The following is a 17,046-nucleotide window of genomic DNA, read 5'->3' on the forward strand; positions in this document are numbered from 1 at the left end:
AAAGATTCTATAATAATTTGGCAATGGCATGTTTAGGCCAAGGTTATAAAGAGGAGTGAACAGACTTCTAAAGCAGGCAGGGATCATTGCATCAGCCTGTCAAAGCAAATCAAATCCAGTAGTAAAGTCAAATCCTGCAGCACATTCAGACCTGCATGTTTTCTCTGCAGATACTCAATGTATGGTCATTACACAGAGGATGGTGTCATTTTTCCAACGGCCTCACACAATGCAGGTAATAGACTGGACCCACCTGTGATTACTGAGACTGGCCATGTCCCGCACCGTCTGTGCCGTTTCTGAGGCAAAATCCAGAGCTCCGGCCACTGGTTTGGTCACGGTGCCGACCAGACCTTTACCCAGTCCTGAGAAGAAGCCGCTGACCCCGCCCTCCGTCTTCACCCCCTCCACTGTGGAGGTGATGATGCTCGTCATGCCTCCGATGATACCTGAGGAAGAGGACAGAAAGAATGAGGAACTGTGGCAGTACTGAAGAGAAACAACATTGTTGATTATTACTATAAAACTTCATACATGATATTCAGAGATCTCTCCACTCCTTACATTCTATCAAGGACACGCCTTACTGGAAATGATGCATTTTATGATGAGCTTGATGAAGGCCGCGAGCCGAACTGCATTGGTCTAATAATAAAGTTGTTCTATACTATAGGTGTTGCTGGAGCTTTGACTTTATTAGAGTTAAGACCCCTAAATGATTATTTTGCCCCGTATCTGGAACTGCTAAGAAGACAGAAGCAATCAAACACAGAATTGTTTCCAGGTTGTACCATGAGCCAGTCCATGGATGCCTGCTACCAGGTGTTCTCCGCTGGTGGCTCCGTGGTATCTGATGTACTCTCTCTCACTCTGGTGTCTGTTATCCATAGTCTTCCCCAGTCCATCTGATAGAGTCCCTGCAAACTGAGAACAGGAGGACGTTCACACCACATGGCTCCTTCCACCATTACAATTTTCACGTTTTTTTTACATTTTTCTTTAGGTATGTGTTCATGAGTATATGGACACATTAACAGGAACATTTGTACAAGAAGGCAAGCGATACATTTGAATAAAATCATGTGCAATGCACCAGGATGGACAGAAAGAAAGCTGTAAACAAAGAGTACCTTGGCAGCAGAGTTGGACACGCCGTGGGTCACGTTGCGTATGAGGCCGCCTACATTGCCGTACTTGATGAGCTCCGACACGCCCTCGGTGACGTCGTTCAGGAGGCCCATTGGGTTTCCCAGGAAGTCTACAGAGCCCAGGATCTGAGCTGCCTGACTCATCAGCTCCTAAACACACACATGAATCATCAAGTCTATGTGTCACATGTAATCCAGCCTATTCCTTCAATTTGACATGAAGGAATTTAAATTGAATATGAACAGCGATATAAATAAATGTTTATGATTGATGTATGATTAAACTATGCATTTTTATGGAATGCTGCTGTTGTGGCGACAGGCTAGTTTTGATGTACATGAAAGAGGAAGACACTTTCAAGACCTGAACATCATCATCATCATCCGATTCACATTAAATTTACATGGTGTGGTTCACATACATGACGTACAATTAGTAGGTCTAATGCCATATAATGAATACAGGAAGTAATAATACTCCTTAGTGCTGATCATAGTGCAGGCTTGAAGACATCTACATGCCTGCAGTAAAAGCCCTTTGACTGTGGAGAAGCCTGGTGTGCACAGAGAGGCAAGGGTCTGATCACTGCTGTTTACAGTATTGATTTAATTATTGTTATAATTATAAGGACCCAACCGTTCCTGACACGGAAAGTGTGAGGAACCTCTTGTTTTTGTAAAGATTATTATTATTATTATTATTATTATTATTCTTATCATTATTATTATCATTATCATTATTATTATCATTATTATTATTATTATTATTATCATTATTATTATTATCATTATTATTATCATTATTATTATTATTCTTATCATTATTATTATTATTATTATTATTATTATCATTATTATCATTATTATTATTCTTATCATTATTATTATCATTATTATCATTATTATTATTATTATTATTATCATTATTATCATTATTATTATTATTCTTATCATTATTATTATTATTATTATTATCATTATTATTATTATTATTATTATTATCATTATTATTATCATTATTATTATTATTATCATTATTATTATTATTATTATCATCATTATTATTATTATTATTATTATTATCATTATTATTATCATTATTATTATTATTATTATTATCATCATTATTATTATTATTATTATTATTATTATTATCATTATTATTATTATTATCATTATCATTATTATTATCATTATTATTATTATTATCATTATTATTATTATTATTATTATCATTATTATTATCATTATTATTATTATTATTATTATTAGCCCGACCGATACTGGATTTTAGACCGATGCTGATACCGATAATAGTGATTAGATAATATTGAAATATCGACTGATAATATTATATACGTACAGATGGATAAACACACTTAAAAAAAAAAAAAAATGATGATAATGATAGCGATGAATAAAAAAAACAAAAAACAACAACATATGCATGTATTAAACTTGAATTAAGAAAAAATGGTTAAATAAGCATAAATGCTGCCTATATAACTTTTAAAAAAAACAACAAAACCTTGGCACATATTGGACATATTCATCGATACTGATATATCTGTGATAGGTCAATATTGGCCAATAATACCGGCTGACTGATATAGCGGTCTGGCTGTAATTATTATTACTAATGTATTGTCCATTGCATTTTTTAATGGCTTGGGCATGCATGAAAATGACAGATGAAATGACCTATTAATAATAATACTACTCTTTTTAGAAATTAAATATTCCCTTTATTCAGTGTAAGTTATTGTAGTAGGTTAAATATTTGCTGACTGCTTTACTGTGATACATTTAGTCAGTATTTGACTGTACTCCCTCAGATGATTAAAACAACAAACAATGATGCCAAAGACAAAATCACCATCTGTCCAAACAGTGAGCTTGGACTGAGAGAAGTTAGAGTTCAGATGATACGCAGAGCACATAATACAACAGATTAAATGTGCAGGAAAAGGAAAATTCTCTTAACCACCGCGGCCGCTGCTGAACCTGAAATAAACATTCTCCCTGGCTACAGCCTTGCACTGCAGTTCTAATGCTTTCCTCTACTGGTTACAGAGAAGTGTCTGTTTCTTAAAGCTGGATATTAACATCACACAGTCTTACAATGCAAAGTTATTGGTATATATCTGGATTTGTGCTGTGTGTCCTCTCACCTCTCTGAAGTGCTTGAGAATGTCATTGATGATGATCTCCTGGGTCTCGTAGGGGTGCACTCTGGTGAACGGGTACATGTTGACGACAGCGTCCTCAAAGCGGACCAGAGGAAAGCCCAGAGTTCCTTTCAGAGCCTGTTGTGACAAAAAAAAACAAAAAACATTGATAGCACGGCGGCCGGTGGAACAGGAAGTAACAGTGACATCACATGTAACAGGAAGCAGTAACATGACATTTCCATCACCCAGAGGTGAACTAGAAGAGTGTTGATAGACTGCACACATCTCCACCAGGTATGTACAGCCACAATGGCAGAGAAGATAACACACACAGGGATTTATTCATCTTGTATTTTGTCTAACTTTATTGGATCATAACATATTGTGAATGGAATTAATGGTTCATGATGAGACCAAACTTTCCTCTGGATGTTTGACTTCATGTTTTCACTGATTTTGAGGCCAACATGTGGCCTGCGACAGACTAAGCCTCATTTTTTGGCTCAGCTGATTGTGGGAAATGTCTGTTGCTGTGTCGCTATTTTATATCGTAAAACGAGGACAGCTGAAAAGACCGAAGTTGAAGCGTTATGATTGGCTCATGAGGAATGACAGGTTTTTCAAATAATGTGAATCACTAAAACCATGAGAGGTCCTTCAGCAGTCAGTTGTATGTGCACCAAACATATCAGGCTGATGTGTCCAGTGGTGTGTGAGATTAGACAGACAGACAGACACACACACAGACACACACAGACACACAGAGACACACACAGACACACACAGACACACACAGACACACACACACACACACACACACACACACACACACACACACACACACACACACACACACACACACACACACACACACACACACACGATCCCCTCCAGCTTATGCCTGGCAGAGATAATAAAACTACTACAACTAAAATCTGTTTGAACCCACACACTTAATGGTGCTATTTTTAAATCTCATATCTAATGCTGCTTTAATCCTGAAATCCCTAAAAATGTGTCAAGTAACTTCTGTTCTTGTCCAGCTGAGTATCCTGCAGGATCCTACAGGTTGGTCTCAGGCTGGAACTATATCTTCTTAACAGTTCATCCATCCAACCTAGCTACAGTGCAGGATGTCAGTTACAGTGTGTGAGCACAGCTTTTAGTTGGAGCCTCTGTGGAGGAAACCAAACCAAACCTGACAACAACAAAATGCTTCATCTGCACATCTGTGAACCTGATATAATATGATATACATGCAGTTATTTGTATCATTATATGTACTGTTAATACTGTTGAACTTACACTCTGAACATGTGCACATTCCTGGGCAATATATTGTACAATATTTTCATTTGGAATATATTTTTTACTATATTTATAATATTTCATTGTAAAATGTATATATTTATATCACCTGTATTTGCAAACCTACTTTTTAGATATTTTTTAGGTGATAATTATTGATTATATATTTGTTAATAATTGTCAATAAAGTATCTATGTATCTATGTATCTATCTACTTGGTAATACATCTATTTCTCACATCTGAACACTTAAAGAAGCTGCTCACAGTCACAGCCCCAGCTGTAACTCAATAACTAATCTCAGCACATAGCTCTCTCTAAAACCACACTTTATTATGTCATTATTATCTTTCTGTTGGTGTTTTTGAACTTTGGACAGAAAGACACCTGCTGTTTCCCTCTGCTGCCAGTCTTTATGCTCATTTTTACATGTGAACATCTCGCTCAGAAACAAAGAAAAAAAGTCTGTTGTGTTACCTTGAGATCCATAGGCAGCTTGTGAGATGTGAAGACACTGAGCTTGACCTGGGGGAGGCTGATCTTCAGGTTCTCAAAGTAGTAGCGTTTCAGAGGTCCTAAATCCTCATTGGGTCTCTCATGGAGGTTTTCATCCAGCTTCTCCAGTTCTGCATTTATCACAATTATTATTTTTCATTTTTTACTTGAAGTAAGTACCTGCTTACTTACAGCGTCATGTGAATATTAACAATGACATTCCACTAATCACCCACCTTCTGTCTGTCCGTATCCAAAGAAGCTGAGCAGCTTGAGCAGCAGCTTCTCCTCGATGATGACGGTGAAGCGTCGAGCCGTCACCATGAGATGCTGCAGACGAGTCATGGTTACGTGGTTAGTTGTGTGATGATGCAGAAAAGAAACCAGAAACAATCCGGTGTTTAAGAAAGGATACATTCACAGCAGTGAGTGAGTGTGTGGGTCTCACCTTGAATAGATCGGTGAGCATGAGGTTGCTTGGAACTTTGACAGAGTTGACCTGCAGGGCTGGACCGCTGTCGTTAACACCGCTCTCAGTGGAGCTGGGAGTCACACACAGCATCACAGGCTGCGTGGTACCCAGCAGCTGGTTGTCCACCTGATTCCACAATATGACAGAGCATACGTGTGTAAAACAACATCCTAATAAAACACTGCAGTTATGTTTCTACATCAGTTTTATATGTGGAAAAAAGTCAAAGTTTCTATATCTTCAATCATGTAGTACAAGGGGGTCAAACTCATCTTCATTCAAGGGCAGGAGGAAGGAGGGAAGGAAGGAAGGAAATAAGAAGGGAAGGAAAGAAAGACAGACAGACAGAAGAAGGGAAGGAACGAAGAAAGGAAAAAGGAAGGTAGGGAGGAAGGAAAGATGGAAGGAAGGACAGATGGAAGGAAGGACAGAAGTAAGACAGGGAGGAAGGAATAAAGGAAAAAGGGAAGGTAGGAAGGAAGGACAGATGGAAGGAAGGACAGAAGGAAGAAAGGGAGGAAGGACAGATGGAAGGAAGAAAGGAAGGAGGGAACGAAGAAAGGAAAAAAGGAAGGTAGTAAGGAAGGACAGATGGAAGGAAGGACAGAAGGAAGAAAGGGAGGAAGGACAGATGGAAGGAAGAAAGGAGGGAGGGAACGAAGAAAGGAAAAAAGGAAGGTAGTAAGGAAGGACAGATGGAAGGAAGGACAGAAGGAAGAAAGGGAGGAAGGACATGGAAGGAAGAAAGGAAGGAGGGAACGAAGAAAGGAAAAAAGGAAGGTAGTAAGGAAGGACAGATGGAAGGAAGAAAGGAAGGAGGGAACGAAGAAAGGAAAAAAGGAAGGTAGTAAGGAAGGACAGATGGAAGGAAGGACAGAAGGAAGAAAGGGAGGAAGGACATGGAAGGAAGAAAGGAAGGAGGGAACGAAGAAAGGAAAAAAGGAAGGTAGTAAGGAAGGACAGATGGAAGGAAGGACAGAAGGAAGAAAGGGAGGAAAGACAGATGGAAGGAAAAAGGAAAGAGGGAAGGAAGGAAGGAAGGACAGAAGGAAGAAAGGGAGGAAGGACAGATGGAAGGAAGAAAGGAAGAAAGGAAGGTAGTAAGGAGGGAAGGAAGAAAGGGAGGAAGGACAGATGGAAGGAAGAAAGGAAGGAGGGAAGGAAGAAAGGAAAAAAGGAAGGTAGTAAGGAAGTTATCGGTTGTTAGTACGTCATTGGTCATGAAAAACCTCCTACTGTAACTCAGTGGTATAAGGACATTTTTAGGGTTTTTCAGATGGAGAGGCTTAGTGCTAGGTGAAGGGGAAATGACAGCAGCTTTATGGATATTTGGCAGCCTCTGATGGATTACTTACCTAGAGATCTAAGCCAAACTATTCAAAGGAGAAAGGGTACACTAGATTAGGAGGTGCTAGGGTGATTTCTATGGATGGGCAGTAGCTGAGGGATGGTCAGGGTAATTATATTGTGAGGATGGTAAGAGAAGTTGCTTTTTTATCTTATTTTGTATTTTTCTCCCTTAGTTCAGGCCTGTTATTTGTATTATAAGGATATTTACTGTTTGTCATGCAAAACAATGAAAATGGAAATAAAATATGATAAAAATAAATCAATAAATTTGAGCTTGAACTTGAGTATATGGATGTTCTCATCACCTGGATGCTCTGGATGCTGAGCTCCAACACCTCATTGGCAGCAGTGCGGGTGAAGTGGACATCTATACCAGACAGTGTAGTGAACACAAGCTCCTCAGGAACCTTGTTGACCAGAGACACACCCACACCTTCCTCCAAGTTCACCAACACCTGCAGATGAATGATGTCACGGTTACAGGTTGTCGTTTTTCAAGAGTTGTTTTCCAGACATGTATGTCAGTAACAAATCACGGTGGATGTAAAATGCTGCCATGGAGTCATTTCAAAGTTTATTGTACCTCCAGTTCCTGCTCAGGCTCTTTCTTCTTCACATCCTCTTTGGTTCTGTCCTGCTCTGTGCTGGGTGAGCTCCGGATCATTCTCCTCTGGTTGAAGTCACTGATCTACAAATTGGGAATTGTGAGCAGAAATGACGAAGCTCATCTAACTTTAAAGGAAGGACTCTGTCTGTCTTTTGCATATGTTGAGAACTGTGCAGGTTTATGTACATTCATTATTATATATATATATATTCCTTTAAATGTACATAAAGCTGAAAGATGCAATATATATATATATATATTATAGCATATGGGTCAATGACATTTTTTTTGTGTCCATGTGGTTTAGTCAAATATAAAGGGGTTAAAATGTGAAAATAAATATATGAATAACTTCTTTTTTTGTGGACTCAGCAAATACGTATATTTGTATACATATTTTTTAAATATATTGTTCTTTTCTTTTTTTCCTTTCTATTCAAATGGTTTTCAACTAATGACTTATGACTGATGGAACTGTCAAAACTAGCCAATAGGGGAGCAGACACTGACAGCAGAATGAACCAATTGAAAGCCTCTACTGTTCGACGTCAGTTTAGTCTCATTGGTGTTTCTTGCTAGATTAAAACCATTTAATTGAATGATTCCTTATCATTGTTAGTCATATCAATCGGTACATACACGTGGTTCTTGAGAAATAATAAGCAACTGTCGCATTCTGAACTGGCGTGTTTTAAAAAGGCACTGCACTAGTAATAATAATGTTATAGAAATATTACTGAAATACTCAAAAGCCTATCTCAGGCTGCGTTTGGGTGTAGTGTACAGAGGTGTATGGAAGATAATACTTAAGATTAGAATCAATAACTGACATTGATACAAATATTTGAGATTTATACTTATGAGAAAAATATTGCTATGACCCACAAAGCAGAACAATGTGTTTCAATGATGTTTAGATTGACTAAAACAATCCACCTTAAAGATGAGATGCTCAGTATCAGTGCTGTAAGTGTTGAGAGATCATCAGTCTTTTGTTCTCACCTGTAAGACTCGTGTGGGGCCGTCTGGCAGCACCTGGACTGACAGCACCCCAGAACCAGGTCTCATCTTCTGGTTAATGAACTGCTGCTCAGGACCGGGCTCGTTCAGCCCAGAGTCTGGTCCCAACACCACCTCTGCTCCATCGTAAAGACCTGTTACCCCGCACTTCACCTGAGAGGTACAAGTCATATATTAGATGATAAAACTAGAGCTGCAACCATTTATCTGTTAGTCGGAGGACAGAAAATGAACAAATGTGATTATTGATTTAAGCTATTTCTAAGTAACAAAGAAACCATCAAATGTTTGATTTTGAGGTTTTGGACTGTTTGATGAACAAAACCAAACATTTGATGATGTCACTTTGTGCTCTGTGATATTGTGATTGTCATTTTTCATTGTTTTCTGATGCTTAATAGATCAAATGATTAATTGAATCCACAAAATAATAGACAGATGAAAATAATCATTAGTTGCAGAGAAATCACAGACTGATATTCGTGAAGACGCAGTAACATAGATTGGTGTACTCACCTGTACTACCAGGCGAGGAAGGCCGCAGGTCAGCATGCCTGAGCTGAAGTACCAAGTCTGGGTGGTGCTGCGGCGAGAGTCTGGCCTCCTCAGCATTAACGGCTCAAAACTGAGAGAGACAAACAGGTAGAGAGTCAACCCTTACACCCTGTCCTCCAGGATAGATTTCCTTCCAGTTCATAGTCCAGCTGCTCACAGCACTAACCTGTTGTCACTGACGGCTGCGAGCCCGGCGATGTCCAGCACCAGAGAGGAGTCCAGTGGACGCGGCTGGGCCGGCTTGCTCTGCGGTGGAGAGGAGCCTTCATGACACAGCATGCCGGTCCCCGTCATCCTCCACAGCTGGGAGCGTTTCCCCGGCTCCTGTCAGACAATCACAGCACCTGTTAGTGCAGCGCTCACTTCCACACTTTCATTAATGGACTTTGTATTCATGCTTTTAATCTAGGGCTGCAAATATTGAATATTTTCATAATTATATTCACATCATCATTTTCACCTCCAGATATTTTTTTTCCCAATAATCAATTAATTAATGTCTAATTAGAACAGTCCATAGTGATAGATACATAGGAACAAAACTGAGCAACAGTTTAAAGTGAAAGTCTTCAAATGTCTTTTTTTTTTTCCTACTTAAACAGAAAATCACTTCTCACAATTATTGATTCAATTTCTGACAACTGAACGACAAATGATCAACTCAGCTCAACAATCTCCCCTAAAAACTAAGTATATATGACAGTACCTTCTTTTTCAGGATGACCCTCTGGGTCTTTGTGTCCACATCGAGAACCAGTTCAGCACATCTCACCAGATGCTTCTTCCCAACAGACCTCTTCTCAACATTCCTGTATGAACAAAATCAGGCTGCTTTAACTTTCATACAAGAGAGAACTGATGTGGGATGAGGGGTCATGTGCAGGATAGTTGTACACCTTTGTTTTTTATGCTTTTGTGTAACTTTTGTATGTATGTGTTTGTATTTCTTTACTCTTAAGTTTTTATATTGAATGTCTCACCACAGGAGGGCCATCCAACAAGCCCCTATGGGTTCCATTGCCTCCTCCTGCACATTTCTCTTTTTTCTTGTATAACTTTTTTTTCTCTTTTATGTGCACATTTTTTAAAAAGAAAAAAAAGAGGAACAATGCTGTGTTTTAGACTTTTCTCCACATTTCGTCACACTGATTGACTCATAATGAAAAAATGCAGAGAGCACAACAGCCTCTAATTGCATGTTCTTAATTAGCAGAGATGCGCGCACACACACACACACACGGCCCTCCAACATCACAAACCAACTTTCATGTATTTTGATTATTTTACTAGTATTTCACTTATATTACAAAACCTATTGAAATGTAAAAATTCAACTATTAAAGTGACTCAGAGAGAGGGGGAGAGAGAGAGAGAGAGAGAGAGAGAGAGAGAGAGAGAGAGAGAGAGAGAGAGAGAGAGAGAGAGAGAGAGAGAGAGAGAGAGAGAGAGAGAGAGAGAGAGAGAGAGAGAGAGAGATTCACTCACATGTATCTTAATAAGATACATGTACTGTAACAGACTGAGGGTGACTCAGACTTCAAAGGCTACATATCCATGCACTCCTGTTACCTCGCATACAATATATAAATGCATTAAGTGTCATTCTAATAGAGGAAGCATTTCTATTGCTTCTTGGAGTGCAAATCAATTTCCAGATTCCGGGCATGTATCTCCAGGGTAATTAGTGAAATATTTCAAAAGTAAAAAAAAAAAAAAAAAAAAAGGACCCTGCTGTTTTCCTGTTGGGCCTCCCCCCTCAGGGAATTACATCTCCCTGCATCACACTACAAAAGCTCCTTTTAATTACTCGAAAGTACACCTTGAACAACTGGATCAAAGACTTTCCGCCGAGTGTTGCCCTCCGTTACAGAGAGATTCGTAACACCCTCCCTCATGAAAGATTACAGGCTGTCTTAAAAGGAAAAGATGAGCTGTTTCTGAAGGTTTGGTCACCTTTCTTACACTATTTACCTGCAGAGGTGAAGAACTTTTCTGTTATTGATATGATTAACTAACATTTTTTGATGCCTATTTAGGTTTAATTGTTTTCTTTTCTTTTTTAAATGATATGCTGTATAGCTGTCTGGGTTTGGGGGGGGGGGGGGGGGGGTCAATGTGTACTCTTGTGTGTTGTGTTGTTCCTTGTATATGAATAAAACGATGAGTCGTGTGAGTGGTCCGTACTGTGAGAAGGTGTGTGTGGCTGCGATGTAGATGAAGTTCTCGTAGTAGAGCTTGTTGTATTCTCTGAAGAAGTTCATGTCGGACGTGACCTCTGAAGATCCCGCTCCCTTCACGGTCAGAGTGAGGTAGGGGGGCAGCGTGGGCTCATCGCAGGCGTAGTCCAGTACTGAGCCGTCCTTCACCTCGGTGTGCAGTCGGATGTCAGCAACCCCGTGCTGCCAGAACTGGATAGGCACCTGAAGAGATTCAAACAATGGACTCTATCATATTTATTATATTTGTTTGAGATGTTTTTTTTCTTTTTTCTTCAAAGTGAACACTTGTCATATTGTCTAATAGTATCTGAAAACCTCTTTTAGGCAGTTGGTCAATCTCACTTTTTTTGGGGAAAAAACTGTTTCTTGTCTCTCTTCTCTTGTCCAATCAGTGATTGGTCATGTGACTGAAGCTGTCAAAGCAGCAGCTTACCTCAGAGATGTTGTCGATGCGGAACGGTGGAGGCAGCTGGTCGGTGTCGGTGAAGGAGATCTGGTAGGTAGCTCCCTTCAGGGTGATCTCTGTCCGCAGGAAGAAACAGTTCCCCAGAGTGTCCCTGTTCAAACCAAGATCCATTTAAAACCTGTCCAACACTCAGGACCACTTTAACTACGGAGACACGTTCATGATCCAAATGGAGCAGTTGGGCAGTCCAAGGAAAGGACAGACAATGAGAGTTACACTTCCTTTATTCCTTTAATAGCCAAAAATGAAGAGTAATATACATCTGAGATTTTTGACTATAAAATAAAATGCACTTAACTTTATAACATGGCAGTGTCTCAATAAATATATTAACAATAAGAGGATAAATATATGATAATGAGATAATATATTATATGTGTTCCTTTGTAGAAAAGAAGAGGAAGAAAAGTGCTTTCAGAGTGTGTTGGAGAGTGTGTGATATTCATGTTTTTCACCTCATGTTGACATGGAAGGACTTGGGTTTGTTGACCTCGAAGCCTCCAGACCAGGTGCAGTTGGGCGTGTCCATGAGGCGCACACACAGCAGCTGGTCATAGTCGTTGCGGGGCCAGTGGAAGACCACGCTGGAGCCCGGCAGGGTGGAGATGTAGCCCTCTGGATTGACCGTACCCTACGACAAATGTATTCATTCATCACTTCTGTCATCATGTACTTTTTGTCTCTCTGTAGATGAAACTGGGGGGGGGAAGAGACTACAGATACTAACTACAATTCCCAGAATAAATTGGAACAACTGTTTTAACATTATGGATTCGGCAAGTTAGCATCGAGCTACAACTTGAGCCTGTTTTTTTTAAGCCTATAATTGTTCAAATTTTACCAAATCAGCACTATTAAAAGTGTCACAAATATATCGGTACTGGCATATATGTGGTCCGATATGTGCCGATATTTTTTAAGTTATATAGGCAGCATTTAATGTATATTTGATCCTTTTCCTTAATTCAAGTTTACTATATACGTACATGGGTTTTTTTGTTATTTAGTTCATTATAAATAGTTTAGTTAGTTATAGTTATTTATAATTATTAAAGGGATCATTGAAAAAAAAGTATGTTCATGTATATATTCTTTATATTTAAAATTATCGGTTGATACGATGTTACTCCTTAATATCGGTATCTGCCCCAAAAATCCAGTATCGGTCTTCCCTAATACATATATACATATATAATATTTGCAGTTGCAGAGCTCTGTTATAGTGTATGCTGTATTTTCTTTTTTGGGGGCATTTTCCTTTTATTAGGTGGCTGAGAGTAGAGATGGTAACAGAATATGAGGTGTGGTATATATTTCTTAAAAAATAAGGCCACCAGTTCATTTCTCACCTTTCCTCTTGCAAACTCTCTCTGAGCGAAGGCCAGTTTGTGTGTAGAGCGATTGTCCAGGAGGTAGCGTGGGGCGAAGGTCACGATGTGAGTGTCTCTGTAGCGTCCTTTTCCTTTCCGCACACTAATGCCTGTTTCGGTCAGACGTGGACGAATGAATGCATGACAAAGTCAAAGTCAGATCATCTACGTGTCGATAACTGTTCACCCGACGAGGGCTAAATATTCAATGCAAAACTTCATTTACGATAATGATAATCACAAAGCCACTGAGGTGATGCAGTAGACCTTCCACCCAAATCATATGAAGAAGGATAGAATATCATAAGAGAGGTACTTATTCAGTCCTGATCAAAGGCAAAAGATGAAAACCAGGGACTCCTCACACATCACACAGTATGAGAGAAATGTAATTCATCTGATCTGGTTGCATCAACATTTTGAAATCCATAACTTTTAATCAGCTAAGCAGATCATGGATACATTCTAATGGACTCATTGCAATTCAGATCATTTCAGTTTTCTTGTTATATGCCCAAAATCGTCCCTAAACCCAGTCCTGTGTACCCAATGGTCCAAGAATCGGCTCGGCCCGATCCCAATACTGTGGTGCTGGTCCATCATTAAATCTGACACTACTTCAGTTAGTGCTCTCCATGTATTGATTGTGAATACAACAACTTGCCTATGTTGTAGATGAGGCCGGGCCTATTCCCGTGCTGGATAACCTTCACTGCTCTGACTCCACTCCCTCCATCCAGGGAGAAGCCCTGGCACCAGCCTGGAACTCCATCTGGGTGGATCCCTTTCCCAATCCGCATAGTACACCTAGGATCAAGATAGACAGGGGAAAATGAATGTAAGTATGGATGAATAAAAACATCAGGAGGATGCTTTTTAGTTAGTAAGCCCACAGAACATCAATAATCTATTTGGGCAAATTAGTTTTGTTTGTCCTTTGTGTGGGGGAGTTTGGTGGAGTTACTGTTTGCTGGGTGGAACAAGGTCTACACACACACTTACATAGCAGGCTGCTCCTTGTCAGTGTAGCAGAACAGTAATGGACTGAGGCTTCTGGCTAACTCATGCTCCTCAAACTGGCCCGCTGCATCAGTTTTGCCGTTGTCCTGACGGAAGATTAACGGCAGACCTGCAAGAAGAAAACGTCTTTAGGGAATGATAACAGGGAAGCTTGTTCTTAAAGCTATGACTGGGCTGTTTTTTGTTTTACTCATAAAATCTGTAGTTTTTAAATGACAACAACAACATTACCAGTCTTGTTGATGAGCCAGTAGGGGGCAGAAATCAAGATCTTTAGTGCCCCCTGTGCTCGCAGGATGATGCGGATGGTGAGGCAAAGCAGGCGCTTGTTGGTGTCATACAGCCTCATGCGCACCACATAGTTCTGAGTTCCAGGAGGAATTAGCAGCTCTTTGCACATGGCGAAGTTCTCCAGCAGGACTCCTGAAGGACACACATCGTGAACACCAGGAGTAGGAAACAATGAAAATGTTTAGAAAATAAATACCAGCCATCAGGTGAGTCCTGACCTAGCTCCATATTTTGCGAGGTGTCTGCAGCGTGAAGCACGGCCTCTTTTCCCGGCTTCAGTGAGCCTTTGATGGATGTTCCCTTGATGTAGAAGTTGATTTCACAGGGCAGCAGGTTGGCCAGCACCATGGTGGGCAGCAGGTAGATGGTGTGGCCCGGCTGTCGATAGATCTGCTTCGCACTGCCGGAAACCTTCTTGGCAGGCTGCTGGTCTGGGTAGTTCTCCTTTCTGATGACCACACAAAACCTGAGGAGATGCAGAGGAATGAGTGGAGTGATGACAAATGCAGGGAAGAAAAAGAACAAAGAACAGAATGTCTGATTGACTGTGTCTACCTGAAGTTACGCTTGAGGCTGTCATCAAAGTCTGCTGACTGACACTCCCTCTTACTGCTGCTGATCTCTCCAGGCCGCTCCACAGTGGTCCAGTGGATGGGAACCTTACAGAAGAACAAGCCCAGGCCTTTGGGTCGAGCCTGCAGGCGCCAGGACGTCAAGTGGAGGGGGACTGCCAAGGCCTGGCCAGGCAGGATGGGAGGCAGCACCACTGGTTCTGTCAACACAGGGACACGGTTAGCCTCATTACAGTAAACTGAAATTGGATAAGATAAATAAAATAAAATAAAATAAAATATAATAAACTTAAATAAATCAAATTAGTCCGTTGGACAATCTTTGCTGCACAGGTTTTATATGATCCGTTGTTGGAGAAGAGTCTTACTGTCAGGAGCAGAGGGGCTGTCAAGCCTGACCTCCATAGGAACATCTAGCCGGTTTTTCACTATGAGGGCAGAGCGGACCGTGATGACCTTCCTGGCGCTGCCCTCCATTGTGATGGAGAAGACCACTCTGACTGGAGGCAGGGCCGAGAACTGGACGACAGAAAGCAGAAAACGGAAAGAACAAAACAACAGATCACCATCAGGTTTCATTTTATGTGCTGAGCTGCCAAGAAACACAAACACACAGCATTCAACCAGGCCTTTATATGAAACAGGCTTATATTACAGATGGGCCTTTATTTTCATTATCCTTGTTTTGTTAGTATATTTTATTATATAAATTAATTAAACCTTAGTATATGCCATGTATATATTATATATAAGTCAATAATGAAAATAGTTGTATTCTAAATGATTACTTCTTATTGATCATCATGATTAGAAACAGGACTTGCCAGACTTACATAGACATGTGGGTGGATGATGTTGGTCCTGCTGATGGGACTGCCAACCTGTGGACAAAAAAAAGAAATATTAAACATCTATTCTGAGAGAATTATTAAGTGCTGGAAGGCAGGACATGATCGACATGAGCTTTGTTTGTTTAGATTTGTGCTTACAGTGTTGGAGGAGCTGTTTTTGTCTGGAGCCGCATAACGGAAGAAAATGCCCACTTTGTCCACAGACACCGGCTTAACTTGCTCCCATCCACACACTCGAACAAGCAGCTGGTGCAGCTTCAACTCATGAGTGTGTCTGCAGAGGAGGAAGCAGGAAGGTGTCAGTTATCACAATCCACATAATGCAATTATGGAAAAAAACACTTTTCAAAACTCCAGCATTTACACTAGACTGAATTCTACAGATGCTATCAGAGCTGTACCGGTGTCGAAGTTTCTCTCGAGCTTCAAACTCAAAAGGAATCTCCTCCCCAGGTAGCACCTCTCTCCACTGGCTGACATTGTGGGTGTCATCAGTTCCTGGACCGTGGACTTCTGAGATGGAATCTGCACTGCTGCTGTGAGACAGCGCCACCCTGTGGGAAATGAATAGCTTTACTTGGAGAAATTTACAGTATGTGAGGTCATTTTTTTACACAGATGTTGAATGGTAAATGGACTGAATTTTATAAAGTGCTTTTCTAGTCTTCCGACCACTCAAAATGCTTTACACTACATTGCCAACATTCACACATTCACCAATGGCACAGCCTTCAGGATCAATTTAGGGTTAAGTATCTTGCCCAGGAACACTTCAACATGTGAACTAGAGAAGCCAGGAATAACCACTGATCTTCCAATTAGTGGATGACTCACTTTGCCCCCTGAGCCACAGCGGCCCCAAGTAAAACCTGTCTGCAGGGGAGAAACTAACTAAGTATTTATTACTAGTAACAACAACATACCCTCAGAGTTTTACCATTAAGGGGGCTGAAAATGTTAGCTCTTAAGGTGGCACTAGAGGAAAGGCCACATGGTTATTACCATAAATAAGGGTGATTTTCTTGAGAGCATAAAAATGGTCGGTGGACTTCATGTTAACATGCTTATTACTGTATATTAAGAGATATCTGGTATCATTTTATGTCTGTATTGTTGCGATAATTTGCTTAA

At 40.2% G+C, this 17,046-nt stretch overlaps 1 protein-coding gene across 3 annotated transcripts in view; it reads right to left on the bottom strand.

Annotated features, from left to right (window-relative positions):
• The window catches only part of vps13d (vacuolar protein sorting 13 homolog D), a 66,305-nt gene that overhangs the window by 3,949 nt on the left and 45,310 nt on the right, over positions 1-17,046 (bottom strand). For all 3 annotated transcript variants that reach the window (XM_062426599.1, XM_062426600.1, XM_062426598.1), the window contains exons 41-66: positions 16,317-16,469; positions 16,054-16,189; positions 15,898-15,945; positions 15,433-15,583; positions 15,048-15,264; positions 14,711-14,958; positions 14,433-14,624; positions 14,184-14,310; positions 13,846-13,988; positions 13,161-13,291; positions 12,267-12,442; positions 11,779-11,902; positions 11,311-11,546; positions 9,833-9,935; positions 9,293-9,450; positions 9,088-9,196; positions 8,554-8,724; positions 7,528-7,632; positions 7,250-7,399; positions 5,571-5,720; positions 5,359-5,452; positions 5,105-5,253; positions 3,320-3,454; positions 1,131-1,298; positions 792-924; positions 254-449 (exon numbers count right to left, since the gene is read on the bottom strand). In XM_062426599.1, the coding sequence (XP_062282583.1) occupies positions 254-449; positions 792-924; positions 1,131-1,298; positions 3,320-3,454; positions 5,105-5,253; positions 5,359-5,452; positions 5,571-5,720; positions 7,250-7,399; positions 7,528-7,632; positions 8,554-8,724; positions 9,088-9,196; positions 9,293-9,450; positions 9,833-9,935; positions 11,311-11,546; positions 11,779-11,902; positions 12,267-12,442; positions 13,161-13,291; positions 13,846-13,988; positions 14,184-14,310; positions 14,433-14,624; positions 14,711-14,958; positions 15,048-15,264; positions 15,433-15,583; positions 15,898-15,945; positions 16,054-16,189; positions 16,317-16,469 (3,903 nt within the window). The remainder of the gene's footprint in view (positions 1-253; positions 450-791; positions 925-1,130; positions 1,299-3,319; positions 3,455-5,104; positions 5,254-5,358; positions 5,453-5,570; positions 5,721-7,249; positions 7,400-7,527; positions 7,633-8,553; positions 8,725-9,087; positions 9,197-9,292; positions 9,451-9,832; positions 9,936-11,310; positions 11,547-11,778; positions 11,903-12,266; positions 12,443-13,160; positions 13,292-13,845; positions 13,989-14,183; positions 14,311-14,432; positions 14,625-14,710; positions 14,959-15,047; positions 15,265-15,432; positions 15,584-15,897; positions 15,946-16,053; positions 16,190-16,316; positions 16,470-17,046) is intronic.

Source organism: Scomber scombrus, chromosome 10 (genome assembly GCF_963691925.1).
Source record: "Scomber scombrus chromosome 10, fScoSco1.1, whole genome shotgun sequence".
In the NCBI taxonomy this organism is placed as follows: domain Eukaryota; kingdom Metazoa; phylum Chordata; class Actinopteri; order Scombriformes; family Scombridae; genus Scomber; species Scomber scombrus.